This window comes from Macrotis lagotis, chromosome 1 (assembly GCF_037893015.1).
Source record: "Macrotis lagotis isolate mMagLag1 chromosome 1, bilby.v1.9.chrom.fasta, whole genome shotgun sequence".
NCBI lineage: Eukaryota > Metazoa > Chordata > Mammalia > Peramelemorphia > Peramelidae > Macrotis > Macrotis lagotis.
The window spans coordinates 227,470,971-227,483,458 of NC_133658.1; the positions used below are offsets into that span (position 1 = coordinate 227,470,971).

At 35.3% G+C, this 12,488-nt stretch overlaps 1 protein-coding gene across 2 annotated transcripts in view; it reads left to right on the forward strand.

Annotated features, from left to right (window-relative positions):
• VIT (vitrin) overlaps positions 1-12,488 on the forward strand; it is a 148,150-nt gene that overhangs the window by 71,435 nt on the left and 64,227 nt on the right. For both annotated transcript variants that reach the window (XM_074209696.1, XM_074209697.1), the window contains exons 5-6: positions 2,532-2,665; positions 6,680-6,757. In XM_074209696.1, the coding sequence (XP_074065797.1) occupies positions 2,532-2,665; positions 6,680-6,757 (212 nt within the window). The remainder of the gene's footprint in view (positions 1-2,531; positions 2,666-6,679; positions 6,758-12,488) is intronic.

Sequence of the window (12,488 nt, forward strand, 5' to 3'; positions counted from 1 at the left end):
TAGGAGGGAACATCTAGTCCATTTAGGCAATTATGTATTTGAGAAGACTGAAGCCCACAAAAGGAAAATTATTTGATGAAGATCATATGACTAGTGATGCAACTTAATCTCAGCGTTTTCACTGCCAGTGGATCAATGGGTGGAAGAACAGAATAAGTGTAGGAGAAAGACTTATGCTTTTGTTAGCCCAGACAGAAGAGAGAGAGTGTCTTTGAATATTAAGAAAAGAAGCTTAGGTGGGAAACCATTTGCTATCCAAAGCTATTTTAAGTTGATAAACCTCAGGGTTTATCAAAATTAGTCAGTTATGAAAAATTACTTAGAAATATTGATGTCTATACAAAATGTTGATGGTAATTTCTTAGGTTAAAATAGCCTGGAAATTCTTGTTCTTTGCAATTAGGAAATGGGGCGGGGGGGATAAAGATGTCAAAAGAATTGATTCCTTGATGTAAAACTCATAAAGGAAGAAACATTTTTCCATTGTTGTTGGTGTTTTTTTATCAAGACTAGTTTGGTAACAAAAAGAGCTGGATGAGGCAAAGATATGAGAGAGATTTGAGAGAGGATATGATTGTTTAGAAGAGGCTAATATTTTAGATGGAGGGATTTCATAACAATAAAATGTTACAGCCACATTACACCTCTGATGATTTATCAGACTTCCCTGACTGAGCAATTCCTTAGATTCGATTTTAGAACAAGAAGTTATTGGACATATTTAAGAGAAGATAATTTTTCTTTGGCTCAATCTTTTCCCAGAATTAATCCCTGTATTTATAGAGGTATCAACAAAAAAGGTAGATTGCTCAGAGATCGATGCAATGAAATGTCCTTGACAAAAGACATACTGGCTCCTGGCAAGATCACTTACCAGCAGACCAGAATCTGAAACTAGCCATGAAACCCGAGATTCAGTTGTTTCTAAATTTATCAACTGACCCATAGGTTCTCCTAGTAATTCCTAATTTGGAACTGGGGATCCCTTGGGATATCTAGAAATTTTTTTCAAGAAGTATATATCATGAAATGATTTGATTTAAGCAAACTTTCCTTCCTGCTGTCAACAAAATAAATACTTTCTCAACAGGCAAAGATGTGTTACTTTTTTTTCAAATGTATCCAATGGTATTGTGAGTAATATAATAACATATTCACTTGAAAGCCTTACTGAATTAAAATAAGTTTTATACCATTATATATTTTCTCAGCTAATGGATGTTAATAATACAATCACTATTATGTGGGAAATCCGACTTGTTTTTACATTAAAAAGGAGTTTTCATATTTGAAAAGATCCATTCACAAGAATATAGAATTAGAGGAAGGCTAGTTCAATTCTCTAATTATATAGAGGAGGGAAACTGAACCCCAGAGAGATGAAGTGACAAAGTTATGCAAAGTAGCAGAACCTATATTTGAACCCAGTTCCTAAAAGTGTAAATTCAGCATTCTTTTCAAGGTAACACTGAATAGTAAGAAACATTTGGTTGTAATATACTGATAAAATATTCAGTCAATGAGCATTTGTTGGTCACCACTATTGTGGTAGGAAAATTATTAAGTAATGTCCTTGTCTTCAAAGAGCTGACAATCTAGATGGGAACATGAGTGAGTCACTCTAACAGTTAGAATCAATATCATATAGAACATAATTACTAAATGGTATGTTACAGATTTATAAAGATATCAGAGAAACAGGAAGAATCAATGTGAGCTTTAATATGAGTGAAAGCTCTTAGAGATTGGGAATTGAGCTAAACCACAAAACATGGTAGAGATTTATGTAAAAGAGGAGGCAGCATATTCCAGAGTGGGACAGCAAGAGAAGTCATGACTTAGAGTCAGGAATCCTAGACTTGGCTATTGACTTCCCCACTAATTAATTACCTGCAGGACATTATTTTGGCCATTATCCAAGTTTTCTCACACGCAGTTTCTTATGATGTCAAAGATCCCTTTCCAATTCTAATAATCCATGACTGTATAAATTTAGGATAGACATCAGAGATCAGCACCCACAATATGTCAGATCTGAGAAGGTATCAACTTGTATTGGTAGTAGAAGTTTCCTTTCCTAATAGCATTTCCTTTTCCAGTGAATCACAGATCTGTCTCTATCATCCTAAAATTACACTTAATCAAAGGATTCTTGTTTGGAGAAATTTATACTACACTGTTGAAACAGGCTCACAAATTTCTGTGTTGTTTAGAAAAATTGAGTTTGGAAAGTGTCAGAAAGAATTTATTTAGCATTATATTTAAAAGATACTAATAGAAATTTTGTTAGAAAAGAAAATTTGAGGGGAACAGAGACACTTCTGACTGTCAGACCAATTAATGAAAGATCAGATAGTAGAATTCTCTTTGAAAAAAGATGTTTCTGTTGGTTAGGCTTTTGACTTTTTTTTTATTCCTAACTTCTCTGTCTCCACCTCTGTTTAGAGTAATGGAGGTCAATTTAGTAATAGTTCTCTAGTTACGAGTAGATTTCTTCTAATTCTTACCTCAGATGTTATTTTTGTTCACAGTGGTGTGGTTGATAATTCAGGAGGAAGAATTCTTGTTCGAAAAGTTGCTGGACAATCTGGTTACAAAGGAAGTTACTCCAATGGAATCCGATCATTGTCCCTGCCCCGGTGGAGAGAATCTTTCATAATCTCAGGTACACTCAAAATTGCTGAAATATTTCTGAAATTATAGTTAATGCCCTACTTTTCATTAAAGGCTTGGTAGAGAATGGGGAAACTGTAAAAGAGAGAGTGCTATTTTTTCCTGAATGGCCTTATGATTAGGACTACAAAATGATAGATTTTAATCATTTGATGAATCTCGGAAATCTGAATAGATAGTAAGCTCTTTGAATATACAATAAGCATCTATAAATTCTATTTAAAGTCAGACAAGTTTATTTTTTAAATTTGAGTTTTGGAACTGATGTCTCAGTGTCTCCTATCCATAACCTATTTCTCTAGATGTTTGATAGGTAAATTAAAAAAAAAAAAGACAGATTGAGAAATCTGCTCTTGGCAAAGAAATTGACATAACATTAAAATTTTCACTTTTTAAAATATTTTGTTTATTTCACCCTTTTGTTTCCATTAGTTACTAAATTGGCATTCAACAAGCACACCTGGCATTCTGCTTTGCCCTAGGCAAATGGCCTCTTCAAGCTCATAGATCAAGAGCTGGAAGAGGTTTTAGAGGTCATGCTGTCCAACTACTTCAAATAACTAATGAAACTGAAGCCCAGAGAGATTTAGTTATTTGACCAAGGTCACACAGCCAAATCAAGATTTAAACTAGGATTTGTGAGTAAGTAAGAATTTTTTTCCATTCTATCAAGATGTATCTAGAAAGAATCTAGAATATAAACTTTATTATGAAGGACTCTCTGGAAGTCCAAGTTAACTCTGGGACATATCTAAGGAAGCCTAAAAGTCCTCAGGCACCTGGGAATATTTCAGGTACTTTGAGAATCCCAGAATTAAGCCTAGGACCCTTGCAGGTCATAAACTAGTTGTGAAATTTTAGCACTGGAAGAAATCTTAAAGATTGCAAAAGGTCATTTTACATATGGAGAAATGAAGTATCAAAATCACGAATAACTTGTCCAAGATCAAAAAATTAGTTGGTCAAGGAAGCAGAATTAGAACGAGTCTCCAAACTCCAAATCCAGTTGTCCTTTCTACAACACCATAAAATAAAGCTAGGTATGCCACACTTGAACAAGATCAAGGATAGAGTAACAGGACTAGAATCCTCCTTACAAGAGGATTCCAAGCTAGAATAACCTCTTTTGAACCCCAATCCCCTCCTGTCTGTACAACAAGACAAAAATTAGACCAGCTTCCAGTCAAGAGAAACCAAGATGAATAGTTATGAAATTTCATAGGCAACAACCCAGGGATCACATTAAAATACTAATATGAGAACCAGAAAGGAGAAAATAGAGATGTATGTCCTACCCATAAACAACCAGGACCTATTGCCAAAATGCCAAAATGCCAAAATTGCCAAAATTAACCTGCAATTCCAAACTCCTAAAATAGATTGAATGGCCTCATTTTCATGGGAGTCAAGATACTCAGATCTTAGCAATGAGAATCAATATGCTTCACTGTAAAATCTATGCCTCCATCTTCCTATTTTCTATTTGGTGACACTCAATTGAAGTTTCAGGGGATTTCTTGACTTAGTTTTGTGGATGCTAAATATCTGAGTCTCTAAAATAAGAAGAAAATTCTCTTCTACATGGTTGAGTTGGAGGTTTGCACTGTGGCATGAAGATTGACTGGCAGCACAAATAATCATAATCATTAGGCAGTCACATGGTCCCTCCAGCATGGTGTGAACTTTGGCTTTCTGCCAACTAGTTTAAACTGGATTATGTCAAGATTCTCACTTGAAAGCTGAGATGCCTCAGTGACCTTTCTTTGAGTTTTTATTTCCAATTTTCACACTTCACTGTACTTCTCTAATTAATACACAGAGGTTGACTTGAGAAGGAGGGGGACATGGGCATTTTTGTCAGCAGGATATTTCCACACAATTCAGGAAAGGAATAGATATGTGATTCCCTCAAGAGTTTTTGAATATTACCCAACTGCTTCTTGATCTATGCTGCAGAAGACTGAAATCAGATTCCTTTTCCTTTTGAGTAGTACATAGAAAATGAAATGGTATATTTTCTCAGTTCTCCAGTGGGTATATATACATATATATATATATATATATATATATATATATATATATATATATCCACAAATATACTTAAATGAGTCAGAAAAGATAAAAAAGTTTTGTAATCTATACCATATGATGGGGACCTGGAAATCTCAGGGCTCCTGCTCATCAGATCATTTTATAAGCTGAAGTGAATTAAAGAGATTAATCAGAGAATTTTCACAGAGTTTCAGATCTGAGAAGGACCTCAGTGACTCCCTAACTCAACCAGTTTCAAGTTTCTCATCTCATTTCAGTGGTATTTAAGTAAATGAAAAAGCCCTGGACTTGGAGTTAGTAGACCTGAATTCAAATCCTGATTTTGGCACTATATTATAACTTGGACAAATCACTTCATCTCTCAGACCTTAGGTTTTCTTTTATCTGTAAAATGAAGGGGTGGGGTTAGTTATATCTCTAACCCTAAGTATTCAGTCTACTGTGATAGTTATGAGCTTTATAAGCAAATATATAAATCACTTAAAGGTGACTCCGGGAATCCTTGAAGCAGTAAAATTTTTCATTCCCTATACAATTTTTAGCTTTTACTTGGCCCTTCTCTGATGCTTAACATTTTCATAATCTTCCCCTTCCTCCTCTCAACCTGCCTAGGAAATCTACTCCAAGGAAAAGATCTGAAATTCTGCCATTTCAATGAAAGAGATGACAACTTTAAAATCTTCTTCCTGAGGAGGATTTTCATTTTAACAGGGATTAAAGCTTGAAATAAAAGTACAGGAACTAAAATCTAAGAGTGGAATTTCGGACACTAGTTAGTAGCTGAGGAATATATTTGGGATTCCATCAAGCTTCCCAGAACTTTTGAAATCGTAGATTGTAGGAGTCACCTACCCTGAATCTGGTCACATGACTATTCTCTTCTTTTCAGAAATAAATTAGAATGTTGTAACTGAAAAGGATCTTGAGGTAAAGTCCAGGTGTTTTCTCTGCACTTCATTACCTCCAGGAACCACTTTCCCTTCTCCTAAGAGAATACAAATTCTTAGCATCATAGGATTTAGAATTGGAAGGAACCTTAGAGACCATCTGGTCAACTCCCTGATTTTCCAAGTGGGGAAATTCAGGACTCAAGGATATTAAGTAGCAGAATCAGGTTTGAACCCAAACCTTTTGATTCCAAATCTACTATTTTTTTTCACTGCAGAGACTTAAAAAATACATGAAATTAACATTCTTCACTGCTCTTATTATGTTCTTACTAGGCTACTAGAGAAGGGTTACTTTTACATCTTTTTTTATTTTGGATTTCTTTAATAATGTAGTGCTAATGGAACAAAATTGTTTGTGAAGATAACAGGAGAAGATAATGATACTATTTAAGGTTGCTGGATCACAGGACCTGACTTCAAATCCTTACTCTGCTACTAACTTTATGAACTTGGGCAAATTATTTAATCTCCTGAGCTTCATTTTCTTCATCTGTTAAATTGAGGTAGTTGGTCTAAATATTCTCTTTAGGCCCCTTCGAGCTCTAGCTTCATAGTTTTATGAATCCTCCTGGTTCTAAATTTATGATCCTATGATTAACCTATAACCAATTTCTTTATAAGGTCTATCCATCTGTCATCTAGAAGTGTAGTCTACTGCTTGTTTCCATTTATCTAATGAAAATAAACATCTAAAACTATATATAAATAACTATGTTTGCATATCATGTTTCCATGAATTAGAATTGGTACCTAATGTCAAATAATTTCCAGTTGCAGGAATTTCATTGCTTCTATTCACTCTTCCTAATAAAATAAACCCTATGAGAGAAAACTAAATGTTTCTTTGGCTTTGATATTTATTTTTAATAGTGCTACCCAAGAGTTAGCTTTGCGCCTTCTTATTATAGATAACTTCAAGCGAATGGCAGTAGAATCAATTTATATAGAGGATCAGCTAAAAAAATCTCCCAGAGAAATAATCAAATCTTTTCTTTTTTTTGCAGAAGGTAAACAAAAAAGAGGCATGATTTACCCATCAACTCTTGAATATTCATCTCCTAAAAGCTCAGTGGCTAAAGCAGGCAAGTGATTGATTCCTGTATGACTCTAAGAGCAGTTCCTGATCAGCTTTCCCCCTTCTTCCCCCCCCCCCCAGTTCATAAATAAGAAGAATGATGTTTACTGGAATGGTGTCCAAATCAGTATCCTAATGCTGAAATTCCCCTGAACCCAAGAAGATTTTAGAATGTAAGCACTCTGAAAACAATAGCATCTGACACAGGCCTGGATGTCTAACGTTTTGTTGCTGAATTGTTTTTCCAATCATATCTGTGCCCCCATTTTGGGGTTTTCTTGACACAAATACTGGAATCGTTTGCCATTACCTTCACCAGCTCAATTCATAGATGAAGAAACTGAGGCAAATAGAATTAAGCGACTTGCCCAGGGTCAATACAACTAGTAAATGTCTGAGGTCAAAATGTCAATCCTGGAATTCTATTCACTGTGCCACCTAGCTGCCCAAAGCTGCTAGCACAGGCCTGCAGTATAGTAGTCTGTTGATAGGGACAGGCACTGAGCCGGAGGAAATTCCCTCTACCAAGGCCAATTAGCATATCTCTAGGTCCACACAGTCATTATATGTCTAACAGAGGTGAGACTTGAATCCAAGATTTCTTTCCTCCAAGGCTATGTCTCCTCAATTAATTAATGTTTGTTGATTGATTGATTGTTTTTAATATGTACCAAGAACATGGGCATAGAGATGATGGGACCTTTTGTGTTTTACATACATAGCAAATGTGAGAATGTTTTCTGAGACTGGCAGCATTTCTGTTGCTGTCCAACTAAATTAATATTGCCTTGGACTTTATTATTTTGTTACATTTCATACCTGGCTATTTCACATTTATACCCAAGCTCTATCTCCTGGAAGCTCAGCATCTACACTAGAATTTTTTAAAGGAAAGCACCTACCTGATCAGTGTGACAAAAATAACTGCCCAATTCAAATAATTCAACTTGAAAAAGTGTAGACCAGACTTTGTCCTAGTCTGACCTGGTCTCACTGAGACTCACAAAATAGACTCATTTGTCAGTTTACCATTATAGAACTATTGAAAGAGAACAGAACACTGAATTTTAGACTTCCTGTGTGATATTTATTTCATCTAGCAAACATTTTTGAAGTACTTGACATGTACCAGATACTGCAAGATTGGGGAGGGGGACCACAATCTCTTCACTTGATGAACATTTCACTGGATAGCATCCAAATAAGCAAATCCAAATAGGAAAAGATATTTGACTTTCCAAGTACCTGATTTGAGGTAAAGATGGCTTTTCTAACCTTGCTATCTTCAGTGAGTATCCTTGGAAGAGAAGGCAAAAAGAAACAGTTGGAGGAACCTACAAATAACAGTGTTGTATCCATTTGACCCTTAAACACTTTAAGAGAAGGCACCATGTCTGATTCTTCTTTTGTACTTGAGCAAGTCATTTAACCCTTCTGTCTCTCAATTTCCTCATCTGCAAAGTGAACAGGTTGGACTGAATGGTCTCAAAGGAACCCTCCAGTTCTAGATCTATGATCCGATGGTTCTAGACAGAACCTAATGCTCAGCTGCACTTATCATTTGTGTTGATGAATGACTGGTAGCCAAAAAGAGATTTGTTGAGGTTATCAGAGAATTTCAAAACTTTAAAGCTGTAATGAGTTGTCAAGACCATCTGGTCCAAGCTTATTTTCTTACAGATGAGAAAGGAAAGTGATTCTCAGAGAATCTGAGGCTGGTCTGGGGTCACTCGTGATTTTTTTTCAATTTCCTGAAAATAGTAGCTAATGTCTAGGCAAAAACAATTGATTTAATGTAATCTCACATGCTGTCTCTGTTGACTTTCTCTTCTATTTAATAATTGCTTGAAAGATTGACAACATTGCTTTGGGATAATAAACATTTACTAAGTACTTTGTGCCAGGAAAGGCAGTAGGTGTTGGGAATGCAGAGATAAAAATAAAATGGTCTCTGTCTTAAATGAGCTAACATTTTATTAAAGGGAAAAATACACACACACACACACACACACACACACACACACACACACACATTAATTGGAGGGAAGAGAACATGAAGAAAAGTCCCATGTAGTTAATGGAACTTCAACTGAGCTATAAGAAAAGATAGATTTCTAAGAACCAGAGGATCATAATGGGTCACCCAGAGTTGCCAGATTCTGGCTATCATATTTTAATTCAACAAGAAGTTGTCTCCTCTAACCCACAAGAACTTCCCTTTAAAGTTATAGGAAAGTTTTCATCCATTCAAGCTAAAAACTGCCCATGAAAACCATAAAAACACAACCCTTAACAATATAATTCCTTGCACAGATGAATTTTCTTATATTCAAGGGATCAAGTACTGGTGGGTGGGCTTATAAGTATCATCTATTCCATTATTCTTTTTATAAGCTTTTATTAAATACCTACTGTGTACCAAGCACTGTCCTAGGTCTCAACTCTCAAAGAGCTTACATTCTACTAATCATATTATCAAGGACAAGTAGCTGGGTAGCAGGGACCAGAGTAGGTGAGCAGCTATTCAGGTTGCTGCAGGCACCTGCCTCCCATATTAACAGGTAAATTAAGTTAAGATTTCAACATAAGGGATGAAAATATATTTCTGTAGGAAAGTGATGCCACTTGAATGGAAAAGGTCTTAATTTGCATGAAAGACTAATATTATGTGCGATTTCAGTCCTCTGTGTCAGGCGGTCAGAAGTCATATTGTGGTCAGCTGTAATTTGGTTAGGCTCCATGGCTACTCAGACCAGATAAAAATAGATAAATGCTGGTTTGCAAAAATCCACCAAAACTCTATGAAGTCATATGCTTCATCATCTGCAAACAAAAGGAAAGACATAAGTTGATGGAGTAGATCATTGAACAAGAGTGTCCAATGCCCAAGTAGCAACTGCCTGAAATAGAATCTAGGCAATGAATTTAATGCAAAAGGTAGGCTTCTCAACTACTCCACTATGTTTAATGCATTAAAAGTCTGCTTCCGTCATTGTTGGTTCCCAACTAAATAGCAAAATTTAAGGTTACTGCGTCCTCACTGATATTAGATCCTGGAGAAAATTTATGTGACCTCAAAACTGCTAAAAATTTTTAATGTGTCTAATCTGTTGCTTCTCTAACATCCAATAAGATTCCCTCTTTGTTCTCATGCTGTATTGCAAACCTGTAAACTGAGATGAGGCAATGGGGGCTTTGACCCAGGACTCCAAAATTTGTAGGGTGTTTTTACACTTGCTTCCTTAACCAACACAGGAACAACTGAGTTATGCACCTAACTACCAGAAATAATTAGCAAAAACAGAAAGGCAAAAGATGATAAATCACTCACTAGACACTTTAAATTCTTAGACAATTTACTTCATTCATTCATTCATGCTTCTTGAAAAATAAAAATATAATTTCTTATTTAGACAAAATCACAGAATGAGTACAATTTCCTTTTCTCCTTAGAAATTATGAACTACAATCAAATAAAGCAAATACTAAAACAAACAAAACTTCTAAGAACAAATATTATATTTTGTACAAACTTGAACTATTATTATCTTCTTCAAATATTGCTTTGTTTTCTTTCTTTCACACCCTGTCTCATTTTTGTAGCATTTGGTTTGTTTTATTTGTTTCAAATATATTCTGAAGTTTTCATCATTTCTAAGTGATTAAAAAAATCACAAATTCAGTACTGCCTGAACACAGAAAAAACTAATTGACCTCTAAAGGTTATGACTACTGGTGAGCATCTCATTCTATGGCAAAGTGCTCATATATATTTGATAGGGCTCTATGATCAATGAACAACACACGAACTATCTGCTTCCTATATTAACTAAATTTAATTATAATCAAAGTCAAAAATTTTTGGTTAAAAACAGGTGACTTATTTCCCTATGTAAATGTACATGAGATAATAATCAGAGGGGGAAAGGAGAAAGTGTCCCAATTTTGGTCAGTGGATCTGAAATGTCCCTACCACACCCATCCTCTATCCCACATACAATAGGCACTATTATTTGGGGAAAAGGTTCGGTTAATATATGTAAAGGGTAGGAAGGTCAAATGGTGTCTAAGAAGGGACAAAAATATGTTAAAATATGTGTGTGTGCTATATATATATATATATATATATATATGTTTAAACATAAAGAAAATTTATAAATTTGATAATGTAATACATGTCCTCTATTTTGACACCACTTCAGAAAATCTTATCACTCTGACAAATTCCATCAATCTTAGTACTCCACCTTCCCACTGCTCTCTGTAGTCATTAGAGAATGTCTTAGGAAGATTTTGAAGATCACCTGGCAGGAGAAGATATCAGACACTGAGGTCCTTTCTTGAGGTAAACTGCCTAGCATCTATTACTTCAGAGAGTGCAACTAAGATGGGCTGGCCACATTGTTAGAATGCAAAATATAGGCTTGCCAAAAAGACTTTTATGGAGAACTCACTCAGGGCAAGCATTCTCAAGGAGGTCAGAATTGTCAATACAGGAACACTCCTGTCTCTCTTAAGAACTTTAGAATTGAATTGCTGCATGGGATATATTGGCACAGAACCACCAAGTTTGGTGTGCCCTCATCAGAGCAGTATGATCAAGGGAAAGTTGAAGCATCTGAAAGGAAATGTGAGATGTGTAAGTATTTAGAGTAAAAACCTCAAGTGTTCTCAAGGACATAGGCAAATAGCCTGACCCACTACAGAACAATCTGAGTCTATTTTAGTCTGATCAGATACAGTTAGACACACTGTAATTTGTTTTTAACATGATGATGCCATCTTAGTCTTCTTTGATAGAAAAGGACAAAAATCAACCAATTAACCAATTCTCTAATGACAACAAAATGCAAAACAAAAAACAAAGATTATTTGAGTATTTTAAATTTCTCCCAGGAGTTTAGATTTAAGACTTAAATGGTAGAAGACTTCCAATGAAGAAATTCCCTTCAGATCTTCAATTGTTCATAAGAATAGTTTGGAGTTATTGAAAGATCCAGTCATTTGCTCAGGTTTACATAGTCAAAATTTGTGAGGAGCAGGACTTGAACCTAGGTCTACCTAATTCCAAGGCCTACACCATGTGCCCCCAAAACCCCATTGCACCATACTCCCTCTTATAATCCTTCCTAAAGTTAGATGCCTTATGTACTAGTCAAAGTTCAATCTAGACCTCAGCTATACAGGCTTGAAGACCAAGGGTCTTACACTGTGCTGTAAGCAGTAGAATTTTGGGAAGAGTTAGCCACTGTGTACCCTTCTCTGACACAGGTCTCTTATTTACAAAGGGAAATGTCTGAAGAAACAAAGGAAACCCATCTGTTTCCCCACTCTTTGTGCCATCTTCTTTCATTTAGTGTTACATTTAGAGATTCAGTATTAGTCATAGAATCATAAAATGTCAGAGCTAGGAAAAGAAAAAAAAAATAGAGATCATTTAGTTCTATTACTACCCTAGCTCATCTTACAGATGTTAAGTAACTTGAATAAGGTAACATAGCTGGTTAATGACAGAACCAAATTCAGGTTTGTACTGTTCTTTCACATCATACTATGAATGTTAATGAAGCAATCCAATTATTCTGTATGGCAATAACTAGAATGATATTTCAAATTATAGAATCATTCTAGATCATTTGGCATAACATACCATTTGTACTTGACAATTAATTATGTCCTTGTGACATCTCTTTCACAGTTGCCTGGAACAAGTTTTTAATAGACTTCTATTGCTATTT